General features: G+C 40.9%; 1 protein-coding gene across 1 annotated transcript in view; it reads right to left on the bottom strand.

Moving 5' to 3' along the window:
- Window positions 1-27,937, bottom strand: part of CACNA2D4 (calcium voltage-gated channel auxiliary subunit alpha2delta 4) — a 172,033-nt gene that overhangs the window by 131,719 nt on the left and 12,377 nt on the right. The window contains exons 2-9 of the mRNA XM_044416980.1: window positions 22,227-22,343; window positions 19,354-19,413; window positions 11,223-11,385; window positions 9,375-9,506; window positions 7,554-7,614; window positions 4,875-5,025; window positions 2,940-3,014; window positions 1,557-1,646 (exon numbers count right to left, since the gene is read on the bottom strand). Coding sequence (XP_044272915.1) covers window positions 1,557-1,646; window positions 2,940-3,014; window positions 4,875-5,025; window positions 7,554-7,614; window positions 9,375-9,506; window positions 11,223-11,385; window positions 19,354-19,413; window positions 22,227-22,265 — 771 coding nt within the window. The 5' untranslated portion in view covers window positions 22,266-22,343. The remainder of the gene's footprint in view (window positions 1-1,556; window positions 1,647-2,939; window positions 3,015-4,874; window positions 5,026-7,553; window positions 7,615-9,374; window positions 9,507-11,222; window positions 11,386-19,353; window positions 19,414-22,226; window positions 22,344-27,937) is intronic.

Here is a 27,937-nt window from a genome sequence, read left to right as displayed (position 1 = left end):
CTAGAGCACCATGTCCTTTGAGATTTTTTTACATGTCCTTTCTTTCTTGAGGGTACACTTCTACTGCAGGGATTTTACACACGAATCACAATATTCTGTGCCTTTAGGATCTCTGATTTCTTGTACATATACTGTGATGCTGAATGTCATATGTGACAGTTTCTGCAAGGGTAGCATCCAAACCTTGCTATATCTGCATACCATTTTTGTGAACTTCCCTTTCAAAAGTTTTTATATATCATAAACAGTACTTCCGTGGAAGAACAGAATACATACACCTGGCCTCTAACAATATGCCCAACAAATCAGGAAGAGGAACAGTAACCATGCTGGGCTTCATCTATGGGTGCTCAAAGGAAAACATCTGAATCCAAAATACGTTTCAGTCTGAGGGAGATAAATACACTCCCAGCTATACCCCACATGAAATACAACATTATTGTTCTTTAATGGATTTGCAGTAAATTTCATTTCAGGGAAGCAAACATTTTTATTGAGAATACATTTAGGGAAAGAAGTTAGACTTTCCAAAGGTATAATCAGGACTTTTGCCTACCCCAAATTCAAGGTATTGGTTGCTTTAGTGTAGATTTACAGTTTACTAATACTTCCATTATTATCTGCTTGGCAAGGCTATTTTGCCTTCACAGCTTCCCTGTAGGGCAACTGTGCTGAATGTGCTGATAAAATGTAATGCTTCAGGCATGTCTATTCCTAGCCGAAATGCCACTTGCTACAGCTACTCATCATCTGCTAGTGCAGATGGGTTAAATTATACCAGTGCAAAGCAAAGCAATTCCAAGTTAACTCATTTCATTCACTCAGTACAAGGCCAAGGCTGCAAGTTTTATCTCTGTAAGTGAACCTGACTCAGGAAATATATTCAATTTAATTATGTCATTTTAGGCCTTCACATTAAAGGCTCTCATTCTCAGTCCTTCTAATGCCTTCATTCTAACCCCTTTCACCTCTCTTGTCATTTGGAAAGGAGACACAATCAATCATTCCATATTCTCAAACCATTGAAGAATTGGCACGATGCTAAAATATGAAGGACAAAGTTCTGATTAAATGCAAATGCTAACTCAACAGTATCACCACTGATAAAACATTGTTCTGAATGAGTCAAGACTTTGATCTGTTGGGGTCACCTCTTTTCACAGAATCAAAGTGCATAGTTTACTTTTTAGCTCCACAAGTCAGATTCATAACCCATCTTTCTTTGTTGTAATGACATCACCTTTTCATTGCTATCTGAGTGAAACATTGTGTGTGTCTGTCTGTGTGTGCATGTGTAAATCAATGTTCCTAAAATAACAATGTCAGATATGTCACCATCATCCTCTGTGTTGCCATTCCAGCCAGCATGCTCATCAGCAGCTTTTGGCGCTGTCACAAAGTGTTTGTGTCACCAGTATCTGGAGCATTCCCTTCCTTCTCCTCCAGTGGGTTGCCATAATTGCCACAATGCTGCAGGACACAGAAGGAAGACAGCACACATTCATGTGCACATGCTGTGTGCAAAAAGAAAATCCCAGGCTCACAACATTTCTTACCTCCCTCAGGATTCTGAAGGCTTCCGTCAGGGCTTTGTTCACTGTCCCAACACCTTTTGCTTGTAACTCGTCCACCAGCTGCTTGAAGTGCTGATCAAAGAGAACAAGAATTATATTCTCATAGCACCAAATGGGAGCATGAGGCAAAGAATAATGCAGGGATGGCCAGACATCTAAAACTCTGCATGGATTAACATGGAGCACCTATGCAAGTTTGTATCCCTACTGACTCTAACACTGAGACAGCTCCAGGTCTGGGAGTGCATACATGATGCTATCTCCTTCTTGGATGTTAGTAAGAATCTTTTGTACTCGTGTGAACTGTGTGCAAACTAGAGCTCCCATAAGAAGCTGTTGTACCAAGGGATTGGTGTAAGATCCACATTTGCAGCAAAGACCTGGGTAATCTGGGTAAACCATGACACTGCCTTATAGTACGCTAGACAATTTATTTACCTTTAAAATGTACAACCCATGCTTACCTATTAGGGCAGTATACATAACTTTTTAAAAAATACAATATAATGATTATTAAAAGGCCCTCTGCAAAAGCAATAGTAACTCTACAACCAGCAAATAAAACAAAAACGTAACAACCAACTCAATTTTAAAAGGAAATTGCATTTTTAAAAATCTGAAATGAAAACATGTTAAGATGTCTAGGCAAAAAGGAATGTTCTAACTTGGTGCCCCAGAGAAAACAAGCCCAGCACCAATTGTATCTCCTTCAAGAGGGCATTCTAAACTCAGGGTGCCATCACAGAAAAGATGGTATTCAGAATAGGGCCTCCTCTAGAGTGCTTAATGTATGGGCAGGATAGTACAGGATGAGGCAATCCGTCAGGTATTTGGGCTCCAAGAGATTTAGGTCTCCAAAAGAGATATGAAGCACCTAGAATTAGGCTGAGAAACAAGTAGGGACCATCAGTCCTTCTAGCCCTGCATTCTGGCAGAAGCTGCCCAGGATTTCCTGCAATTGATTTGATTGTTTTTATGCACTGAGGCAATAGCTAGTTTTAGCTATTTTATGATGATAGGATTTTACTACTTGGTTTTTTTGGCATTTTTATCATAAATACTTGTAAATTGCTTTGTACTTTTGCTCAAGAGGAAGGGTGGGATATAAGAATTGTACATTAATATTTACAGTATTATTAAAATTTTGCTTTTAGTACATTGTTGATTTTGAAATGCATTATCTTGTCTATCAAGGAGCAATAGACAACAAGAGCTATAATATGGCACAGCTAAGACCATAGTCTTCAGAATTTTCCAAATCTGGAAGTCTTTCTGAACTCCAGCCTGCAAGACAGAAATTCATTTGGTTTTAGGACCTTGTTTGCCAGGATGCAATAGAGATGTCCCTTCAAGTTTAGTACGTACTTCTCTGTTATCTCTGTCAGCTTGAACCAGGATCCCCTTAAAACAGGATTCGATGTAATGAACATAGTCATTGTACTGTGAAGACAAAAGGGGAAAATGTGACTACTATCAGAGAAATTTCTAAAAAGAGCCAAAAAAGCATTTGCAGATATTGTAATGAATTAAAAACAGCCTCCACAGCTGCACAATGTCATCATAGCTGTGAGACATAGTACGTATTTTAAAATGCAGAATTCTACAAAATACTTTCCCATACTTTGAGGAAATAAATCTGGACACAGATACATGCTAGGCATTTCTTCACCAAAATTCCAACAATATACAGTGGCAGAAGATTTAACTTAAAACCTGCATAGCCCTGGCTGCCAATGTCTGATGTTCTTCCCAAAGACATTTCCACACGTGAATTTAATTTAGCGGAAGTTAGGAGGAGGAGGAACTTGAATTACACCTGTCCCTGCCCTGCCAGCTGAACCAGGTAGCCTTCTTTACTTCTTAAAAGGTTGCAAGAGGTTTTCCTCAGCTGGTTATTCAGGTTATTTCTGTTACTGATACTAATATGATTTTATTGTGATGCCATTTGTAAGCAGCATTGTGAGCCTCTTGAGGCCATAAAATGGGGAAAAAGTATGTAACATTTAAATATATGCTGCAATGAACTCTGCTGTTCAGAACTATAGGAGCAAATAGATGAAGGAGGGCCGATGCAAAGATGGTTCAAGCAATGATCTGCAGGGCAACAGATGGGAGACAGTATGAATCAGGAAGTCGGTAGTTCCAGGGAAATAGGCAAAATAAAGTGGGGGCAACAAGCCACTGCCTACCCACTGCCACTATGTTCTTATTTGTTTGTGGGACTCATGCACATGATGATTTCCAGAGTGCAAAGAGACAGGTCTGCCTTGCGTCACTTAGAAGCTAAAGTCAACCTAGGTGAAGGAACAGAGGAAAGGAGGGGAAGCAGAGGCGAAGGGTACACAGGGGATGTACATGCAATTACTTCATTTACAGGCATTTAGACTAGGTTACTGAGAGAAGCCAGGAAATATTTCATGGCACAAAGCAGGGATTGGGGAGAGAGAGGCTTTTAGAAGTACATGTGGCTATTTTTCGACATTCTCACCTTTCCTCTTCCATATGTTTCTTTTTCCCCACCCCACCCCCCAGTCATCAGTAACCACTTCATCCACTGTATTTGTTCTTTATTTTTAGGAAGATGGGGGGCATAAGGGTTCGTTGCCTTTTAATCCCATGACAATTGCTCTTGAGAATAAATACTCTGTCCTAGCCCATTCAAAGTCTTAATCTGATGGCAAGGGCTATTTTTAGCAACTGCCATCAGTTCCTAGTACAGATAGCTAAAGCCAGAGATGCCTTGGGGTAAATACACTAAACTAATTTCTGTCTGAAATAAGCATAAGAGAAGGGAGGAATTTTGTCAAGACCAGATACATCACTGTCTTCACTAATTCTAGGGGTATCTGGGCATAAGTCCCTTTGCAAGAAATAAGAAGCCAAGCAGTCAAGAAAGTCTCTTTCATAAAACAAAACAGCATTGTTACAATATACCTGCTTAATTTTTCAAAAAAGTGAAAGCATCCAGCCATGGCCTTCCCTAGATCAGACCTTCCTCACCTTGGTGCTCCCCAGGTCTGTTAGAATATAACTCTCAACATCCTCCAGGTAGATGTAGATCCGATTCACAAGGCTGACTGAACTGTTCACATAGTGCATGAATCAAACAGAAAAGTCATGGCTCTATCTTGACAATGACATATAACCAGTCAGAAGATGGTTAAAAGAGGGCAGACTGGAGGACAGAGGGGTGCGGGGTGCAGCCTTCCAAACCAAAGCTCTTGACCAGAGCCATTACAAATCTAGAGCTGACTCTGAAGGAGAGCATGCCTGCAATGAAGAAAGGTATGTTATACTCACAGCGATAACATTGACGAAGTCATTTTCTCCCAGTGTATCCAAAATGGTGACAATGGTGTGTTTGGCAATGGTCAGTAGGAGACCCTTCATGCTTCCACTGATGTCCACCAGAATTACAATATCTTTAGGTGATGTAGCTGCCTGGATGTACCTTGACGGGGACAGAAAAAGAAAGCAGTACAGCAAGTGTGCAAAAGTAAAGATTCAGGACATGTCATGGATATATGATTTTGCCTAGGCTGAGAAATACTGAATATCTGATCTAAACATACAGTACAGTCACAAGAAGGTATAAATTATTTTCCCATTTGACTTAAAAATCCAGGGATGCACCTGCCAAAGAAATAAGCCATGCCGCTAACAGTTTGAAATTGTATAAATACTACCCTGGAAGTAGTTGTAGTCTGCTCTGGTATTCAACACAAATGCCTTCTGAGTAGACAAGCACTATTAGATTTCTATACTTCTTTAAGGAAACAAAATCTGAGAGTGCTATAGAGTTTCATTAATAAGAGAGAAGAAACCCTAAATCTCCACTATCTGAAAATGAGATCTACCCTTAACAACTCCTGTCTTCTCAAGCTTCACTAATAATGAACAAGTACTTTGACAATTAATGTCCCCTTTTCATATTTACACTGATGCCAGGGCAGCATGGCTCCATCTCACTGCAAGTGACAATTCAAAAAGCCCTGATCCATGTGGGGGGAGCTCCTACATTTGGCCCCTCCCAAATGCCACAATCACCCCTCATGAACCATAAGCTGCTAAAAATCTTACTACTGTTATATCAGGTAATTTATATTCCCCAGATCAACTACAACTATTATATCAGAAGGGCGAGGGACCACCTGCCATAATAACGAAAAGCTAAGCATTTGGGCAAGACCAAGTATGATCCCATTATCTGTAAAGCACAAGAGAAATGTAACAGAGACAACTGAAGCTAATGTGTTTGGTATGGATTTCAATAATCAAAATGACTTTATTCCAGGAATTCTTCTTTTTATTTCTCTATTTACCATTGGCACTAAATTACAGGAATGTGAAAAGCTGGCAAAAACTGATGGATAATTTCATCTGGAAAAATAAATAGCAAAGAATATAAACTCACAATATGCAGATTCCCTTTTATAATGGAGTTTGCATTGATAATATCTTTTCATGCTTCTCAGTTATCTTGGGTGGCTGTGCAATTTTCTGAGGATATGTATCATATGGGGCTAAATCTAGTGTTATGCAACAAGCATCTGTACATGCATCAGAAGTTTTCTTTCTTCACCCTCACCCTGCAGTTCCTCTATGCCCTCAACATTTTCTTCAGCAGGTTCCCAAACCCTCTTAAGCATATAGGAGGACATTTCAGTTCCCCACGAAGACTCAGTTTCCTTATCCAACACTGTCATGTATGTGTTGTGTACACATGCATGTGCCTACTCAAAGTTAGCATTAGACAAGTGACATGGAGGAAGAAAAAAAAGCAGAATCGAGAGGTTCTTCTTAAAAGACATGATTCAGCTAGAAGTGAAGAGTGAGAAGGGAGAACCATCTTAATACAATTTGGTTAGAAGGTAATTTTAGCTTCCAGAGAACTGAAAGCCAGCATACACAAGAACAATCTCTTCACAGTTCAGTGAAGAGAAATGTCTTCCCCCCGCCCCATTTTTATACAGCCCAATAGCTGAGGATCTGTTGAAAACATTAAGATACAAACATTCACAAACACACGTAGCAATTGCAATTGAATCAACATAGAAGCATTAGCAGCTGTACACAATAAAATGCAATATTAAAAATGAAGTTAAATAGTTAAACTGTTAAGATGCTGGGAAAATAAAAAGGTATTTACCCAGTACAAAAAAGAACACAAAGCAGGCACCAGGCATACACTCTTTGGGAAACAACTGGAGTACCAGAGCCAAAATGGCCCTCTTCCTGGTAGCTACTTGCCTCACTTGATTTGGAAGGGGTTCCTGAAGATGACCTCAGGTCCAGGTAGGTATATATGGGACAAGGCGATCCTTCAGATAACCTGTCCCCAAGCCATTTAGGGCTTTAAATATTAGTACTAGCACTTTGAATAGGGCCCAGACTTCAACTGGCAGCCAGTGCAGCTGGAAGAGGACAGTTGTAATATGCTTTCATGAGCCAGTCCCCATTAACAGTTTTTTTGTTGTTGTTTTTGCCTTGTTTTAGATCAGCTGAATTTTCCAGACCATTCTCAAAGGCAGAGCCACATACAACACATAGGGATTTTTAATGCTTTCTGTAATCCAAAGGAGAGGATACCAGAACATGGATAAATGTAGCTAGGCTCTCTCTGTCCGGGTAGCGCGGTAGCTGGTATATCAGCTTAAGCTGATAAAGGTGTTCCATGCCCTGAGTCTGCTTGTGCCTCAAGTGACAGTTCTGGGTCCGGAAGCAACCCCAAACTATGAACCCTGTCCTTTAGGGGGAGTGCAACCCCATCCAGAAGAGGTGAAATATCTAACAACATTCTCCACTGAACAGGCAAGGCTTCTACCTTCACCTTTTCCTTAAATCACATTAAAGGATGAAGACCAGTGGGTGAGTTAAAAATCTATAGAATACTACAGGACAAGGTAAATGTACAAAATAAAACAGAATCTACATTTAAGAACCAAACACAAGAGTTGAAATCTTTTCAAAATCTCTCACCAGCCTCGATTTCTGCAATCAAAGGAGAGGACTCCATTTTCATCAGGTGTCCACTTGATCCCTGAAGACACACCAAAAGAATTTTGCAACAACATACAACAAAAGAACAAGCCCTGCTACTGAAGCATTAGAATTGGGGTCCCTGCATTAGAGCTTCCACAACATTAAAATGTCACTACAGTTTGTTCATTCGTTCTTTCTTTCCTGTTTAAATCCCACATTTTTCCTTCAAAGAACTCAAGGCAGCTTACACAATCTTCCTCTTCCTCTTTTTGGTCTTATTCTCACAACAAACTTATGAGGTAGATTAGGTGGAGAGTCAGTGACTATCCCTAAATTGCCCACAGAGCTTTGTGACGGAACCCAGTTCTCCCAGGTCACAGGACAGCACTCTAACCACTATACTGGCTCTCAATATTATTCTCAATATCCTTTTTGAGATGGAGCAACTGGAACTCCTCACAACTTCCCATGGTATGTTCAATCTTTGTTTTACTCATTCTGCATGTTTAATGCATTTTTAGCATATTGGCATTTTTGGTGTCACTACTATCTCATTACCTCTTCCCTGGGCAGTATAATAATATCAATTAATATTGCACTGCCCGTAGACATGGTGTTTTACATGTAAAATACAGCTCCCTGCACAAAATAATAGTCTACATTTAGAAGGGGGAGCTGGAATGTGTGCAGAGGGGAGGAAAAACAAGGATAACAAGGAATTAAGAAAAGCAAATGTAGTTACAAGCCCTTAAGCTTCATAAAAAAGAGGGAGTAAAGGTGCTCATAGAAGCAACAAATTTTGAGGGAGAAAATTTAATTACAACCCACTGTGTTTCTTCCCCTTCTACATTTAAGTTGGCTCTTGTTACAGCAGGTCTTTGATGGCTAGTGTGTGGTTAATAAATTGATTCTATTGCTAATATTTGAACCTGGGATCTCTTATGGGTGTTTTAATTGTGATTTTATGGATTTTTGATGTTTTGCATCTTTACTTTGTATGTCATAAGAGGCATTCCATATTTACAGAGAAGCAGGATAGAAATGTGTTAGAAAAATAACCTAGTCTCACTCACAGTGAGTTGCAAAACCACACTGATTCTGTCATTTACCCACTCTGTACAGCAGAACAAAACCTGTACTCCCCAAAGTCACAATTCATTGAACAGAAAACAGAGTGAGAGTAAGTTCATCATATTTGTAAAGGAAAACATTGTTCTGGGGTTTTCAAACTTTCATACAAGGTTATATGAAATGGGAATAAATTCAACTGGTAGAGAGAAATGCATTAAAGGTTCATCAGCTATATAGGCAAATTTGTAATCTATTTAAATTAATAATTCTTACATGTACCATCCATGCACGCATGGAAAGCAAAGTGAAGGACTTCTGGGTTTCATTTATTTCAGCAGAAGACACTTGGATATCCATTTAAATCTCCCACTGAAATTAGTAGGATTTTCTGCCACATCCTACGCATATTTATTAACACAGCTGTCAGTATGCATAAAGCAAAAATAGGTGCCAAAGATGTGGCTATAAAGAAGTTGGCAGACTGCAACTCCCATCATCCCTAGTCAGACTAACCAATGGTGAAGGGTGGTGGTAGGTGCAGTTTAATAACATTTGGAGAATCATACATTCCCCAGGCCTGGCACTAAGGATCCCAGCTTTAAAGGGTTTTAATGCTAACTGATTCATCCAGATTGTGTGTGTGTGTCCATAGAACCTCTCAAAACTGAATCTGATTTACCATGTTTTCCTATTATAATTAAAAGCGCATATTCTGGGATAAGGCCAGTTAGGAATAAGACTTTTTACCTGGATAAAGCCTGAAGAATCCAGTTGAGCTTCCAAAGTACTGCCAAGTGAGAGTTGGATCTCTTTCAAAATTGTCCACAAACACAGGATTCAATGCTTCAGACATATAAACCCCATTCAAAATATCAGGGTCTGTGACAAAAAGGGAGGATTTAAAAGGAGCAACAACGTTTTTAAAAAATGAACAAGGAAGGAGTAACAAACTGTGGAAGACATACTGTAGATACATCAACAGGCTCCACACACAATATCTAGTGAAACTTCCCTCTGCAATCAAAATGGCTAGATGCCCAAATATGCACATATGATGAAGCTGCTTTGTCACAGTGTCAGCACCAGGTACTGAAAAGATCAAGTCCACAGGACAGAAAATACACAAATATGCATATGCTCATTTATATATGCTCTGGAGTCTGAGTGTATAACTTTAAAGGATCTTGCTTCTTAAGGACATCCCTATCTGTAAAAGGAATGTATGAAGAGGGAAAGGAGGGTATTGGAGGGTATTTCAATTGGAGGGTATTTCAAAAAAAAAAAAAAAACTTCAGGCAGAATAACTGGAGCATACAACAGGAGGGTGGAGCACATGCAGCAAAAAGCTGGCTAATCCAGGGGGATGAGATGCAACAGAGATTATCAAGGCCCTGGACCTTTATTTCAGTGAAGTACTCAGTGACAGAGTGGTGGGACAGATGGTCTCCCTGAGAGTCAGAGCTCCAAATGAAATATCTGGGGCTACAGGCATAGTGGGCAACCCCTAACACCATCCCTGCCAATTCAAACCACTCATCTGTCTCAAACAACTTTCTCTAGGACTGGGAGCAATTATCCCTGGACTCCAATGAAGATCGTTTCCTCTCCTGCTATCAGAGTTCTGTTAACTAGAGATGCTTGATATTTGAACCTGAGATCTAACAGCAAAACTGCACTTTACACTGGGAGATCTACATCTGATCTTATTATTCTTTTTATAAATGCAGCTATGGCCTAAATTCAGCACAGAGTTAGTAAGAAAAATTCCTATGCTAGGAAAGCTCTGTTGCCTTTTCTAGCTGTTCAAGTGGTTGCACAAGCACTAGCAGAACACCCTGTAAACCTAAGATACATAATGCACAGCACTGCCCGCTGTGCAAGCAGAACTTTGGTTAGATTCTCTGCTTGTGTAATGTTCAGAAGTTGGTTTCCATCACCACAGTATAATTTATGCTAGCAGAGTGACACCACTGGGGATATAACCCAACATTGGTGTGTCCGTGGTAATTTATATAGGGTAGCAGTGCAGCACCTGGGTGTTTTCCTCCCTGCTCTGTTTACCTGACAAAAAACATTGCCTTTCTTGTCCTGTGGCAGAAAAATATAGGAGGCTGTATGACAGCTGTGTTTCATATACAGCTGGTGGATGGAATAGAGGCTTCGGCAAATGGAGTGGCATAAAAATGTTTTAATAAATAAATAAAAATAAAAATAAATTTGATCAGGATAATGAACTGAAAAGAAATGGTTAAGTGCCCTCCACCTGAGCTGACCCCATACAATTAGCAGCTCCCACTGCCCACAATAAGTGAGGAGCAATTATGGATCGTTTGCCCCAGACTATCCAACCTGTCATCCATCAGATGTGTAAGACTGCAATTCCCATCATTTAGCCAATGACCATGCAGGCTGAGAAGGTTAGGAACTGCAGTCCCTCTGGAATCAGTGCAAGAATCCATATTTCAGAGTATGTGCAAGGCTATGGTCACATCTCACTTCTCCTCCTCCATTTCTAAGGCTGCAAGCTGAGTTTTGTTACTTTGGCTGTGCTTTTGCTGGTACCTTAACAAAAGAATCAAAGCAGGAACACTGTACCTTTGTTGTAGACATTTGTTGGAAGCTGTATGTCACTGTATGTTGTATTTACCAGCAGGTTATTGAAATGCTCATTTGGTTCCAGAATGAATTCATCACCAAGCTCCACATAATTATCTTTCTCATCCTTTTCATTAATGAGAACAGCGTTGTAATAATCAAACTGGCAATGAATAAAGATGCACAAGAATAATGAATATTTCAATGGGAAACAGTACCATATAAGATTTCAGCATCTGCACTTGATGTTGGTCCTTGGATATAACATTCTGGCCTCAGAAGGGAACAAGAATTCCTGGGTTCTGTTCAAATCAGGGATGCAACTATCAATAATGGAGCCATGAAACACCAGAATGTATATGTCAAATTACAGTGCAAGTCTATGTATTTGGCCCGTTCCATTATGCCCAATTGGGTTTTGGGTTTTTTTTTGCCCAATAGGTATAGGAACATTTGTTTGGGGGTACAATCTCACAATGTGAACTCATACACCAAAACTCAGGCATTAAATCCCACTGAGCTGACGGGATCTGACTCACAGGTAAGCGTGTGTGCATGAGACTACAGCCTAAATATCAACTACATATTCCTTGACAGATCAGACCACCAAACCTAGTGCTGAAAAACTGCAAAAATATGAGAATGTATTATTTCAAACCTACAGAGAAAGAATGAGAGGGAAACATGTAGCTTCCAGTGGTACAACAATTTGGTAAGATAATTCAGAGAACTCACCTTGAAGGAGGAATAAATATTAGCCATTTCTTCAGAAACAAACTTTTGTCAGGCTTCTGTTCATGGTCAAATGAACATATCTGGGAGACTGACTGAGGCAGGTCCTGCTGACCCAAACTTTTGTGGATTCACATGAATCCTTTGCCATTACCAATGATAAATGTACATCTGCGGCATTTAGCATCGTGGTGACTATTCTTCCAACACATTCATCCCATCCTTCCAACAAGGACCACAGGGCTGTATGCACAGTTCCCTGCTACTATTATTCTTACTACACTCCCAGAAGTAGGTTAAGCCAAGCCATGATGACTCTGTGAGGAAACAGGCAGCAGATCCATGCAATTTTATTTCTCACTACTAATCCAACTGAAGTGAACATAAATGGGCCAGTAAGAAACAGCACTGCTTCAGAGTTCTCTGCACTGCTTTATAGGAAGCTGACAGAATGGCGAAGTACTGGGGGAAGTCCTGGCAGCTTACAATGTGAAGGCTCAGGAAAAAGTCAGACATGTGCTTGAAAAGAAGCACCTGAGACTCTAGGAGAGGCAGGTGGGGAATTTATCCCCCTATGGCAAACAGGGCCTCTGAGGTCTGGAGGAAAGGCTCAGTTCAATTCAGTCCTCTGCAACAAAAGGAAAGAGACATGCAGCTCTGAGAATATATCACAGGCTTGCTGAAAATCACCCAGTGAATTTATTGGTTGAGGCAGCTATCCTTGCTCCTAAATCTGAAGCTACTCTCACACCTGTACATTTATGCAGGTATGATTTGAGACCCTCCTTTTTCCAGGGTCTGGATTGTACATACAGGAACTGGATTGCACATTGATACTTGCGTGTGTGAGGGCACATAGATTCTATGCAAACAGAGTATGTAGGTTGTAGAGGGGGCACAACCCTGATCAATCCCCAAATAAATCTTTGAATAGGGATTTATAGATTAAAAGATCACATAAATCCACTTTCCAAGTTATATGACTTTTTGATCTATATGTAATAATTTGCACGTAATACTAGTTCACCCAAAGCAAACTTGCAATGGCCCGCAACAGACCCAAGGATTCTAATCACATTCCTAGATTCAAGATTTCTCCATTCCAACCAAGCTGCTGATTTTTCCTGTCCTGAAGCCAGAACAATAGGTCAACTTTTTATTGTGACATATAAAACAGCAGACTGATATTAAACAAACCTCCATAGAGAACACCCAGCAGCCTGTCTTCACCAATGGGTGAATAATTTATTTGGACTCAAGGACACTTCCTGGATTTTTGGAAGATGTAGGTTGTTTCTTTCAGAAATAAGCAGCTGAAATGCCCCCCTTTAATGTCACCATTAAGGGTGAAGATGACCTGTTCTTATTTGAATTTCTTTTAACTAGAATGAGTTACATGTCTCCTGCCTGTGCTTGCATATTCCATGCAGACATAATTTTTTCAATTACCTATATACTAAGATTCATTTTAAATTCCACAGGATCCAACACTGATGAATCTGTCAAACGTACAGCTGAATTTCAATCCTTCATACCACCTTGGCAACAAAAAATGCCTAGGTAATTGGCACTCTTGCTAACAGGCTATCTGGAGATAGAAAATAGCATAAGGGGAGCTCATTAAATGGCACAGTTCAAATATCAGGGATATTGATAAATGCAAGGCATCATTCATGCCAGCTATTTGCAGATGCTCTTAAAACTACCATCTGCACCAACTTCCTGCTCAGTCTTTCCACAACCATGTTTTATAGTCTTTGATAGTTAAGAGAGTAGTTGTGCTGGAAAGAAGAAATGGGGGAAATATGTTCATGACATCAAGCCATGTCAAGAATAGATTCCAAACAGAATCCATCTTCTCCCTTTTCCCTCCAAAAGGGAATGGCTCCACCCTCTGGGAGGTTTGCACTGCCTAACTGGTCTGCTCACTTGGCTTTGTGACATGCCACTACATTGATGAACTCACGCCCTCCCCACAGGCAATCTGATTCTCACTAGCCACTTGGTTATTTTTACTTGTTGACCTTGGCGTTTCAGAAACACATTCCAATCCTTCCTCTTCTCCTTCTAACTTCACCTTTGGACTCAGCTTTCTAACTTGGAAATAATGTATTTGAAAGAAGCAGGCCCAATCCTTACAAAAGACTTTGAATCCTCTATTTATTTGTTATTGGCTCAGAAATTGAAATAGTGACCTGGAGATTGTATCCAAGCAACTAAACTCAAAGACTGGGCTAGGATCTTGTTAAATAAACCAACAACTTGAAATCTTTATCCAAGGAGATCTCAGATTGCTGAGGATTAACAACTTATCAGACAATTTCAAACTTTTGCTATCGTATCTGTCATAAATACACCATCCCTTGCAAAGAATTCACAGCTAAACATCATCCAAAAATAGAATACGATTTCCTTATCCCACAGCCCTTCATTCTGAATTTTCTTTTCCTTGCTGCACAAGAACTTCACTTCCTTTCTCTTCTTCCAAAACAAGTCAGGAAACTTCAAACTCGTTAATAATAATTTATACAAAATGTTCCAAGTATTCAAAATGCTGTCAATTCATACCCTAAATAACTTTAACAAAATAGGACAGGTTAGTAAATTGCATTGGAGCTAAGCTATCAGAATTAGTTTTATTTCAGAAAAGGAAGAGTCTCAAAACTGTGTGTAGAGCCTTTGGGATTGAAATTGCAGATACCTAGGCTCTGTTCAGTTCTTCAAATTAATGCAAAATCAGGAGAGGAAACAGTGAGTGCAATGCAGGCCCTCCACCCCAACATTTCATTGAACATAGAAACAGGTTACTTATGTAATCACAATGATGTTAAGTCATTAACACCATAATCTGTATCCTGGTTTGCTGCAGCCTGAAGTCACAGCTCAGAGGGTCATATCAAAGTCATGTCCTTCCTCTCCAGCAGAAAAAAAATCCCCTTTCAAATTTCCAGCAACACAAGAAAAGATGTTGCTTCAGCAAGGAGCAGAAGTCATCTGAGGACAAGTCTGTTCTGCACTGGGTTCCACTTCCTTGAAGAGAAACTTGGGGGGCTTATGCAATTGTATTGCTTAAAGGGCCCTTGTCTTATTTAGAATAATTTGACTTCTGCAAGGTCTAGAACAGATGTCTCTGGTTTCTCAGGTGAACTCAGTAGTGAGGAGTGCTTTCTATCAGCTTAGGCTGGCCTGTCAGCTGCATCCCTACTTGAATCAGTGGAGTCTTGCTACAGTATCTACACACTACTAACCTCTTGCCTGGATTACTGTAATGCACTCAACATGGGACTGCCTTTGAAAACTGCCCAGAGTTTGCAGCTAGTCCAAAATTGGGGAAGTTGCCTGCTGACAAAGATTGGCCCTTGCAAGCACATCATGCCAGTCCTTTGCAAGCTACTTTGGCTGCCAGTTGCCATCCCAGCTAAAATCAAAGTGTTCACAATAATATGCAAAACTCTAAACAGCTTGGGGCCAGAATATCTGAGGAAAGCCTGTCTCCATATATCCCAGCCCAATAACTGAGATCTTCATCAGAGACCATTTCCCAAATTCCTCACAACAAAGTAAGTGGGGAGATGGCAAGGAGAAGGACATTTTCTGTAATAGCCCCGCATCTGTGCAACATCCTCCCAATTAAGATCCATCAGGCATCATCTTTTCTTCCATTCAGACATCTGCAAAAAACATTTATCTTCTGCAATTACGTTGGTGACTAGGTGGATTTGGTTTTACTGTGGTTGTTTTTAAAGGTTCTAGTGATGCTAATTGCTATGTTAAAAGAAAAAATTCTTAGTCACCAGACACTTTGCACCATTTTAATGCATTTTATTACTATGTGAATGCCTGTCCTTATTATTGTTTGCTTAATATTTATTGATTTACCATTTGTTGTTGTATTGATTTGTTTTATTCTTATTTTTAACGTAATGCAAGCCACCCAGAGAGTCTCATGGCTATGGGGTGCGGCATACAAATGCAACAAACAAAACAAAATAAATAATAAACAGGGTTAGAAAACTGGTGTTCTCCAGATGTTTTTAACTATAATTACCATAATCTTTAGACTATGTTAACCATGGTTGATCAGAGTTGCAGTCCAAAATGCTTGGAGAGTATAGATTTCCTCTCTTTAGTCTAGAAGTTTTGAGGGCTGCTGAAGACTTAAGCCTTTGAATTCTGCAACCTCTGGCCAGAAGAACCTGGGGGGGGGGGAGTATTCAAAATTATCCCCAGGAGAAAATGACCTTAATCTGGTTTTTCCTCAGCATGTTCTGGAACCCCAGTTCAGGGCCACAACAACCTGTTGACCGCAACAAAAATTCATACTCATCAATCTTCCATATTTTTTAGATACAGATGGTATGCAAAATCATAAGCAACTTTGATCCATGTGATTTGCAAATACCCTGCTACCAAGTCTATGGAAAATATGTCATTAACTGAATGGATTCAGTACTTTGTTTTAAACACCTTACTTTAGGATGCATCCCTGTAAATTAGACAGTTTCTGCCATACGCTGGATTAGCAGGTCATTGGTTGTAGCAAAGTGTTTTGCTTTACCATTATAGAAACCACATTCTGTGCCTATAATTGAACATTAGAAGGAATATTTCAGACCTGTCCATTAAAGGAGGAATCAATTACTACAGGAGAGATAAATCAGTAACAGTTAATACAATTTAGTACTCTTTACTAGAACTGTTCTCTAATTGCGCATTATTCTTCGGCTGGTACAAAAAGCTCCCCTTCCTTATTGCCTTTCATTTAATACTTTCTCATTACTTCTAGAAAGCCAGTGTTGACAGGGTAACAAAATGAGTGGGTAGAGTCTTGCCAAACTGTGAGATCCCTAAACTTTCTCTGATTGTACTACAGAAATTTATTCATTAAAAATATTAACAATGTAGTGCTTTGCCCACATTTATGTCAAAATACTTCATTTCCAGTGTTTAGCTGCATATTATAGGTGGATGATGTATGCATATACATATCTGTCAATTACCCAGGAGCCATTCTCTTGCACAGACGAGCAAGGTAGGTCCAAATAATGCCAATGAACCCTACCATAGATAAAATCATAGGTACAAATAATGCAGGAATGCAGGTGATGTGGGACTTGGTCAGTCAAATGACAGATTTGTGACATTCATAAGACCACCTCCATACTGCATGGAAATGGCATTTGCTACATTCAACAGGATACCACAAAGCCTCAGTTCACAAAGTTACTTAGCAACTGCTGATTAATATGGCAGGTTATACAGCAATGATACCGAATCTCCAGCACAAAGAGGTTCCCCACCAAGCCTGCAAAGCCTTCCTGGGTTCCACCAGGTTGTGGGGCTTACAGATAACAGCAAGAGTGCAGGCAATGTGGGAACTAACTGGTGCCAGGAGGAACAGCTGCCCCATGTGCTTGCTAAGTCCTTTCCATAGCTACTTTGGACCATGATGGGCTACTGATGCCCCAGGTAGTGCCAACTTGCAAGAGCTCAACATTAGTATATATTCCTCAGCAATGTTTAATGAATTCTGTTCAAGTTTAGGTTTTTATCCGGATCTAATTCAAAGGTTCACAGCTGGAACAGACATCCAATCATTTGTTTGTCCCTGCTCCCCACAAGGCTACCTATCTCTGGGGTCATGTGAAAAATGATTTAATCTGCAGCAGCCATTTCTATCATAAAAGCACTGATAAATTCAGGGCTCCATAATTGTGGAAATGGCTGCTTGTCACCACAGGGTGCAGTTGAGTGTTGTTGTTGTTATTCGCAAAGTCGTGTCCGACCCATCGCGACCCCATAGACAACATTCCTCCAGGCTTTCCTGTCCTCCACCATCCCACGGAGTCCACTTAAGCTCACACCAACTGCTTCAGTGACTCCATCTAGCCACCTCATCCCTCTGCCATCCCCTTCTTCTTTTGCCATCTATTGTTCCCAGCATTAGGCTCTTCTCCAGGGAGTCCTTCCTTCTCATTAGGTGGCCAAAGTATTTGAATTTCATCTTCAGTATCTGGCCTTCTAAAGAGCAGTCAGGCTTGATCTCCTCTAGGACTGACCAGTTTGATCTCCTTGTGGTCCAGGGGACTTGCAGGAGTCTTCTCCAGCACCACAATTCAAAGGCCTCAATCCTTTGGCGCTCAGCCTTCCTTATGGTCCAGCTTTCACAGCCATACATTGCAAACAGTTGAGTAGCTTGGTTCAAACAGGTATTTCTTCAAGGTATTTCATAACCCATTTGAGAAACAAAAGCTGCTTCACAAAGGTGTTTCACACATAATATCACTTGCAGGCATCATCATAGAATGACTTGTATGTGTGAATGGGCCAATATGCATCTGATACCACAGAGAGAACATTCATAACAACCATATTGTTATCAATCTTTCAGTCTAAAAGCAAAACAATTCTCATTCTGTTTAAGTCTCCCTGATAATCTTTTGACTGGCCTAAGAATTCTTTTTGTTCTTCACTTTTAATCAAACTACCCATATTCACACTTCCTGGAACAAATATACAAATTGCAATGCAGTTGCTTTTGGTTTCTGCATTTTTTCAAATTTTGTAACAGAATTCTCAGCTCAAAGAAGAGTGTATCAAATGTGTGCAAATGCATATATTTAGTGAAAAATGCATTAAAATAGTGTGTGGTATGTTTATTAACTCATGTGGAAATAGTACAGTAAGAAGTTATGGATGAGCACATGTGGCGCTGTCATGATCTAGAAAATTTTTACCCCTAACCCTTGCCCACAGTCACTCAGTAAGTTTCATGGCTGGGTGCAGATTAGAACTCAGACCTCCCAGGTCCCTCTGTAACTGCTACACCACACTGACTCTAGATGTCAGGGAGTTCCAAGATCTAGCCTTTCCCTAACATCTATTATTATTATTATTTTGGTAGCTGGTTATTCTCGAGAATAAATCCTTTAAAAGAAAACCTTCCCCTTTTGTGTATTTTGGGCATACACACACCAGGACATGGGCCATTTCATCAACATTATTAATATTGTTATTATTAGAATTATCAATTTCATTTCTACACTGGTCAATAGCCAACACTCTCTAAATGGTTCACAATTCTGGATGGTTCCCAATGGGGCAAGTTTTAAAAATTTATTTATTTATTTGGTGGGGCAAGAGTAAATATTGGGACTTGAAATCTGATGTGCTAACTACCAGCTATGGTAAAAACTGCGGCCCTGCAGATGTTCCTAGACTGCAACTCTCATCATTCCTGACCTATGGCCATGTTGGCTAAGACTGATGTTGGAACAGCAACACCTGGAGATCCACATGTACTCCATCCCTGCTCTAGATATCTTTTCTTTCATACTGGATACTACATAACACATACATTAAGAACCTGGAATAAACATGGAATGACTAGTGGACCTACCACCAATGAGGAGTTGAATTCATGATACAGATCTGCATCCTCTGCTGCTTCAACCAACCGCTGTCAAAATCACAAAAGAAAAATGAAGAACCACAGTGAAAATCAAAGGACAGCACTTTATAAAAACCTAACTTAGAAAGGAAAAGAGCAAATTAAAAAATAACAAAAAGTCAAATGAGCCCCATGTAGGGAAACATTATTTTCCCCAAAGGGAAGTTCTGTGCCTTTCACAGTTACATGGCAAAAGGTTCAGCTTCTCCAAAAGGAGATGGATTGGTAAATAATGTCTCAGCTGCTGAATTTCTGTCATATGGAAGCTGTAGGTACAAAACACCTGTCAGATAAGGGCTGAATTTTGCACCATGGCAAAATTTATCCCTGTCCTGCATTTCTTTTTCAAGCCAAACTATGGGGCTACAAAAGCGCAAAGAGTGTTTTAGACTTTTATGTGAATCTTTCCTGCCAGAAGAGTAAATTTAGCAGGTTGTATTCTTTACCTCTCAGGGCTGGCTCCAAACAAGCCTTTTTTAGGTTTACTAAGCACACTATTTTCTGTTGAAATAGAACCCTGAGGAAAAACTGTCAAGTGGCCCTTCTTCCACCAGGCTTACCGACAGGAAGGCTGTTAACAGGGTCACAGGTCCACTGGGGAGGAAACAGTCTGACTGTGCTTATTAAAGCAGAAAACAGCCATTTACAAACTTTGCCAACACTACGAACTGAGCCAGCCAGTACAAATTGAACTGCTCAAGTAATCCAATTATTTCAGCTCAAAATAAATTATACACATGCACACATGCGTGCACACACAGAGCGTTTAAAATAAATATGTATAAGTGGGAGCAAAACTACACATGATATGAAAGTGCTGTGAGGTCTTTATTAAACGAAATCCAACCATGGAGAATTGCCAGTTTGATAGTAATGGTGGGAGAGATACGCAGGGGTATTTATCCCTTTCCATCTGTACACTTTACAATTAAAATTAAATTAAAAGATCAGTTTTTGTCCTGCATTGAGTAGCAGTGGTGGGGATACCTACAGGACTGTCTCTATGTGAGTATGTATCTGGAGGAATGTATGCAGCAACTGATAAATAAAGACATGTTCCTTTTCTGCTCCCAGCAATACCCTGCCATGCCCAAAAATGAGAGCATAACTCAGCCACTCAGCAAATTATTATTATTATTATTATTATTATTATTATTATTATTATTATAACATTTCTATGCCACCCCTTGCCGAAGCCTCGGGGCGGCTTACAACACAATAAAATACATTGAAATACAATAGAACATAATAAATTACCACTAAATACAAAAAATACACTGAGATACAAACATAATAATATAAAATTAAAATTAACAGTATAAAATAAGTAAATAAAGAATATAGGAGGAGAAAAGAGAAGGAAGAAGAAGTTGCCCTGGCCAGATCATATATTTTAACAATTAAAATGATGTTTAAATAAAAAGGTCTTTACCTGGCGCCGAAAAACCAGTAATGACGGTGCCAGGCGGACCGCAGAGAAAGCCCTCCTCCGAGTACTTACTCTCCTAATTTCTTTCATGGAGGGTTCCCAGAGAAGGGACTCTCCCGCAGATCTCAAGGGGCGGTCGGGCATATACGGACTTAAGTGCTTGTTCAGGTAGCCAGGACTCAAGCCGTTTAGGGCTTTATAGGTCATAACCAACACCTTGAATTGGGCCCGGGCTTCAATGGGAAGCCAGTGAAGCTGACGGAGGAATGGAGTCATGTGAGCATAACGCCCCGTCCCCGTCAGCAACCTGGCAGATCTATTTTGCACCAATTGAAGCGTTCGGACCATCTTCAGGGGAAGCCCCACGTAAAGCGCGTTACAGAAGTCTAGGCGGGAAGTCACCAGAGCGTGTGTCACCATCATCAGGCAGTTGTACTCCAGGTAGGGGCACAGCTGATTAATCAGCCGAAGCTGAAGGAAGGTGCTCCTCGCCACCGCTGTCACCTGAGCTTCCAAAGAAAGCTCCGGGTCGAGGAGTACTCCTAAGCTGCGGACCTTATCCCTAAGAGGGAGTGCAACCCCATTCAGGGCCAGGTCAAATCCACCCTCTCCGAAGCCCGATCCGCCAACCAAATGGTTTGCATGCAAAAGGTCCTAGAGTCAATCCATGGTACAAGTCTGACCTGGATTGTCCTACAGAACCACTAGTTTGGCAGGTGCAGCATGGTATACAGGGAAAAATTCTTTGCCGCTGAAATTCCACCTTCTAGATATTGATGGCATAGGATCCAATTTATCACATCAATTTGAGACAACAAAGCATATGAATCACTGAAATCTGATAAATGGTCTTATACCACATCAAATTACTTATCCATTCAGCCTAGTATCACTGACTGCAGCTGGCACCAGTTCTCCAGAGCTGATGCTTTTCAGTTAGAGATGGGGAACCTCAGGGTTAGAGGCCAAATCCAGTCCTCCTGGGTTCTTGGGGTTCCACAAATCACCTTCCTCCCTTTTCTAGCTCCATCTGCTTTTCTCCAGCTCCCCATCTCTTGGTGGTTTATCAGCTTTTATGCAGTTTATTTCTCCCATTTTAAAAGTAAAGAAAAAAAAAGACTCTATCATTTACTTATTGGCAGAAGGAGTTTTAAACTAGAGGCTGCTGAGATTAATATATTTCCTGCATCCCATTTGCTTTTAGTTTCATCTGCTTTGCTTCTGGCCCCACTGGAATGCAGGTCCTGGGAGATTCTCCGAAACTCAGTTTGGCTCTTGGGTTCAAAGAGATTCCCCATCCTTGTTTGAGGTATGAGGGACTGTTTTCATTACTTCTGTTTCTTTCCTTCTCACTCTTGACTAGGGCAGATTTTGGGAACAAAATAATGCCTACCTCAACAGCTTCTACTTTTCTCCGCAGCATGTTTTCCATCTCTTCAGAGAACTTTTTCACCAACTCCAAGCCATCCACCTCTTTGATCTTCAGAGTTGGCTCCACATCTTTATACTTCTATCAAAATAAACAAGGAAAAGTACTGATGAAGAAAGGATTTCAGAAGGAACATGATAGGTCAATTGTCAGTAAAGCTGGTTACTGAAGTCATTATGTGGTACAGGTTTCAAATACAATCTTGGAATCTTGGCTTGCTCAGCAGCTACCATCTCACTCCAATGGTGGCCCCTCTCTCCCTCTCTCCCTACCAGAAGGCATCTAAGGAAAGATTTTGCTCAGGCAGGCAGGGGATGGCAGCAGAAACACTGTGAGGGCAGGAAGCAGGGTGCCCTAATGTCCTGCAGTGTAGGCAGGGATAAAAGGTTGCTTTCACTGAGTACCAAACCAACAGGGTAGGTTGCCACCATGTGTTGCATCAAGATCAGCCTGAGCCTGGAAGGATTCTCACTGTTTTAACAGGATTCTAAGGACAATGAAACAAGGGCCCAGACCAGCTTTCCAAAGCTCTAAGCCTAAAACCATAAAGTGTAATATTAACTAAAAGGAAAGCTTTGGTCTTAGTACAAGGTCAATCTGAATCAAGTGCACACTTTCATATATAATAGATGCTAAGTTACTTGCAAACAAAGTGAAAAGGGAAGAAGAATAGCATACAATAGAATTAGATTAGATGTTTGGAAACAATACTTACAAGGCAAAACAACACAACCCAATAAACCTGTCTGTGTATCACAGGGGCATGAATTTTCAATAAAACAGGGCCTCAGAAAGTGAACACTCCAAAACAAATATTGGACAGGGCAAAACAAAAGCAAAGACCCGGGCATCTTTTCTCCACCACTCAGTTTTATACCCACAAGCCTTGAGCAAATTTGAGGTGATTCTGAGTAGCCAAACACACACTAGCTGGCAACAATTTGTGCTGTCTTTCTGGGCAGAAAGTTCCCCCCAACACTCAGTTGGACTTGTTCATCCCAATTAATGAGGGTTCTACTTTAGCCTTGATGCCCAGGATGGCATGAGACAACACCCAGATATTTTAATGAAATGAATACCTGCAGGCTTAATGTTGCAGAATGGAATAGGCTTCTAAAAGACAAAAGGTAAATGGATTTCTTCACAAATGCTGTAAGCCTGAGCTCCAAACAAGAGAAACTGCAGACGTTCTGTGGAAGAGATGGGCCCAGGAGGACTGAGGATGCAGTATAAAGCTGAGCCCAAGTGGTTCCAGAATAGGTTGATTCGTATTCATCTGTGCAAGTAAATCAAGGATCTCAGCAATGCTTTTTTCCTCTTCTCTCCTAATCTCTTTCTTTGTGTCTCATGTCTTTTTAGATCATCAGCCTGAGGCATAGTCAAAATATTGATTCTTGTAAGCCACTTTGGGAGCTTTAAGACTGAAGATTGTGATATAAGAGCCAATGGGGGGTAGCGATTAAGAGCATGCAACTGGGACTCAAGAAATCTGGGCTTTAGCTATGCAGCCAACTTGGTGACTTTGGGCCAGTCACAGACCCTCTGCCCAACATACCTCACAGGGTTGTTGTTGTGGGGATAAGAATGAGAGCAGGAGGAAGAGAATGACAGAAGACCCTTTGTGATCTTTAAAACAAGAGGAAAAGAAAAAAGGTGGGATATAAAACTAATAATAATAAATGCTTTAAATGAATGATTAGATCTGGATTGATAGAAATAGACCACAACTAAAAATAATTAATCATAAATCTAATAAAAGAATGCACCTGAGATGCAAACATGTTCTAAAACCACTGGCAAAGCCCCTGCCCCCCACATTCCAAAATAATCTTACTAAAGTAAATGTGTAGCCTAAGCAGCTTAATATGCACAAGTAATTGATCGTTGTAGCAATTAGTTGCTTCTAATTACTTGCTGACATAAATTACATGCTCAAAAATAGAATGCTACACTTTTAAAAACCAGGACTTGGGTGCATGCAGGTGAAAGCATCACATGCAAATGTGCAGTGAAACACCTCCTGTATCTTGTCAGTCTTTCCATAGGAAAAAAGTTCAGTATCAAGTAAAAGACATAGGAAAGAAGGGGGGGTCAACTATTAAATGTGGATGGCAAAATGATAACAGATGACAAAGAAAAGGCAGAAATGCCAAATTCCTGCTTTGGCTCAGTCTTCTCCCAAAAGAGGATCATGGTCTTCCGGATGAAGGGAAAGTTCAAATTAAAGTAGTAAGATGGCAGCTTGAGACTGATAGGCGAATGGTCAAGGTTCATCTAATTGCGCTGCATGAGATCAAATCTGCAGGGCCCAATGAACTCCATCCCAAAGTCATAAAGGAGGTGACCAAAGAACTCTTAGAACCATGATTGCCTTTGAGAACACATGGAGGATGGGGGAAGGGACTGAAGAAGGACTAATATTGTCCCCATCTGCAAAAAAGAAGCGGTGAACTACAGACCAGTCTGTCTGACATCCAACCTTAGGAAAATTCTGGAGCAGATTACAAAGCAATCAGTCTACAAACATCTTGAAAACAATGCAGTGATTACTAGAAGCCAACATGGATTTCTCAAGAATAATTTCTTCTGGGCTAATCTGATTTCCCTGATTGGGTAACCTCTTGATGGACTTTGGGAATGCTGTGGACATAATATATCTTGACTTCAGCAAAGCTTTTGACAATGTGCCCCATGATATCCTGAGTAGCAAATTAGCAAAAAGTGGGCTACATGGAACAACAATCGGGTGGATCCACTGTTGGCTACAGAATCAGACTCAATGAGTGCTTATCAACAGCACCTTCTCAAACTGGGGAGAGGTAATAAGTGGAGTACCGCAGGGTTCAGTTCTAGGTTCCATGCTCTTCAACATTCGTATTAGTGACTTGGATGAGGAAGTGCATGGAATGATTATCAGATTTGCAGATAGAACAAAACTGGGTAGGATAGCTAATACCCTGGAGGACAGTCCAGCTCTCTAATGATCATACCACACTGGCTCTCAGATCCTTTTTCTTATCACAGTGCTGTACTTCAGTGTCAAATCACTGTACTATTATGATTGGTAGCTGTAGCATCCTATTGCAACAATGGCAGCAATGGTAATGAAAGTGCAAGGAGGGTAACAAAAAGAAGTGAGGATGCAGGTTGACGGTGGCTTGCATGTAGTTTACCCTTGACATACATCTACTAATTTACACCAATTCTCTCTTAAGTTTTCTTGGAGAGAAGTTCCAAGAAAGTTCCATGAGAGACACGGAAAATGAATCACTAACTGAAATTCTAATATGGTATAGCCTGTACCAAGCCAGAATTTCCAGGATTATAGGAGGCAAGTCAAGACACATACATCTGCCATATTTGGTGACTATTTGCTGTTAGAGGATGAACTGTGATCCTACACTGTTGAGGTGCTGTTGGACGCACACCCAAGAGGAAGTGCTGAAGTTGTGCCCTGCTTGTGAGCTTCCAGAGACATCTTGCTGTTTTGCATTTCAAAAGCAGAGTGGTAGACACAGATGACAAGGAACTGCATCTAGGCAAGTGCATGGAATTCCATGAAATGAGTGAGCAGCCTGGCAGAAGGAGGAGGGCTTGTCCCATCCCTCCTCCTGGTCCAACACAGAAATCACATGAGCTGCTGGGGGGGGTCACTGAAGCCGCTCTGCCTGATGAGGAAAGTTAGTCAGCAAAGGAGCACAGCAAATGGTGGGCAGAACCGATGCCAAGGTGTGACAGGTTTTGCAGCATGTTATGTGCAATAATAGTAGAAAGTGAAGTGAGGTGAGCACTTTAAGAGCCTGCTTTTTTAAAGGCCTACTTGTTCTTTATTAGAGAACAGTGTAGAAAATATGTGGGGTGAGAAATGTCTTGAGGGTGAAAAAGGCAGGAAGAGGTCAGACAGAAATAGAATCATATCAAGCCTCCAGCAAGCAGGCATGGAAACTCCTAGCTTTCCCTGGTGTGATTAGCAATGCAAGGGCTTTGCAGGATTAAAGACAGACAGCCTCTGCATCCAGCCTGATGCTAGTGCAGGAGCAATGAGAAAGAGGAGGGGCTGATTTCAACTGTTAGCCTAGCAACACTGCAAAAGAAAGGTATATATAGGCCACAAGCACAACGCCTAACATGATGGTCAGTCAACAGCATTCATCCTGATGCAACTGCTGTTCATCACCTTCAGTTGAGCAATAATGCAGAGAACTTTACCTCTGTCACTCCAGGGAAGCTACTCAGGCCCATCCTCTGTGGGATCACACAATCCGGCCTAGAAACACATGTCAACATGTACAAGTATGCACCAGCTATGTGTGTGTCCATGTATGTATGTAGAGGACTTACATATACAAATGAACAATACCAGACTCTAAGGAAGAAATGTGACTGTAATAATTAATCTGAAAGGATTCCAGATAGAACCGTTTTTTATATCTAAGGCTATGTTCAAATATATATAATGAGTGAAAGAAAGCATTCTCGGGCAGTGCACTCTTATTTTGTTCAGACAGACAGTCTGAAGGATCAAGCTCAGGGCAAACATGTTCTTCCGGTTTGCAACCACAGCCACATGTACATAGCTGATTAGCTGATCCCACATGAAATCACAAGACTACCTCCCTACACTCATCAGCACAGTTTTCTCAACTTAAAATAAGATTGTGTGCTTTAAAAAGAAGGGGCAACGAACACTGTGTCAGCACATCCCCTAGATTTCAAGCACTGAAAAATTGTGGGTGAAATGCAACAGCGATTGTAAGGAACATGGTACCTACAGGCACAAATGTTCCCATGGACACCTTTCTATCCCTCCCACTCTTTCAAAAGAAATAAATACATATTTTTACCAGAAGCTTGAATTGCTGTGAAACTTTGGATAGTTAAGAGCGTGGATCATCAAACTACGGCTCGTGGGCTGGATCCGGCCCGCCTCAGAGCTTTTGGATTCGCTTAGAGAAAATGAACTCTGAGCAAGTCCAAAAGCTCTGATCCAGCGCAGGCGTACTCAGTGGGAAGATGGCCACGCTCGCAGTCACGCTCATGCAGGGAAGACGGGGACAATCGTGGTCGTGCGGGGGGGGGATGGCCACGATTGTGTCCGCCTTCTCTGTACAAGCGCACCCGCCATCGCCGCCTTGCTGAACTGCACCCACCGCTGCCACTTCGCCAGCCCACCCCTCCGCCACCACCGCTGCCTTTCAACTGGCCCCCCGTTGAAAAGTTTGAGGGCCCCTGGTTTAGAGTCTTCAGGCTCTGACTCTACCTTTGCCCTTTACTCAGTCTTTTGCATAGGTTATTTGTCCTTAGTTATGCTCCCTATGGCAACCACTTCGTGGGGGTACCAAGGAAAGTTTCTCAAATAACCCAACATAGTTGCCTACCTCTGTGCTGCAGGGTTGAGTTGGATAAAAGAGGGCTGAATGCATAATATGTCACTGAAATATTGTTTTTCTTACAAATATGCAAGCAGGATACAGTACATTAAGAGGCCTGCAATAGGATAGTCGGATTTGCCTTCTGTTACAGGGTGTGATTCAATCTCACTGGGTGTGACTCTAGGTTTTTCCCATCTCTCTGCATATGGTAGAGCATAACAAGTTAGCAGTAGCTGTTTTGCTTGACTACTAGGTGGTCATATTTTCATGTACTATTTTTAATAACAAGGAAGGCATCTGTCA

Source organism: Varanus komodoensis, unplaced genomic scaffold, assembly GCF_004798865.1.
Source record: "Varanus komodoensis strain SLA01 unplaced genomic scaffold, ASM479886v1 scaffold85, whole genome shotgun sequence".
NCBI classification, from domain to species: domain Eukaryota; kingdom Metazoa; phylum Chordata; class Lepidosauria; order Squamata; family Varanidae; genus Varanus; species Varanus komodoensis.
The sequence above is the reverse complement of the archived record's forward strand: the minus strand, read 5'-3'. Positions and strand labels throughout refer to the sequence as shown.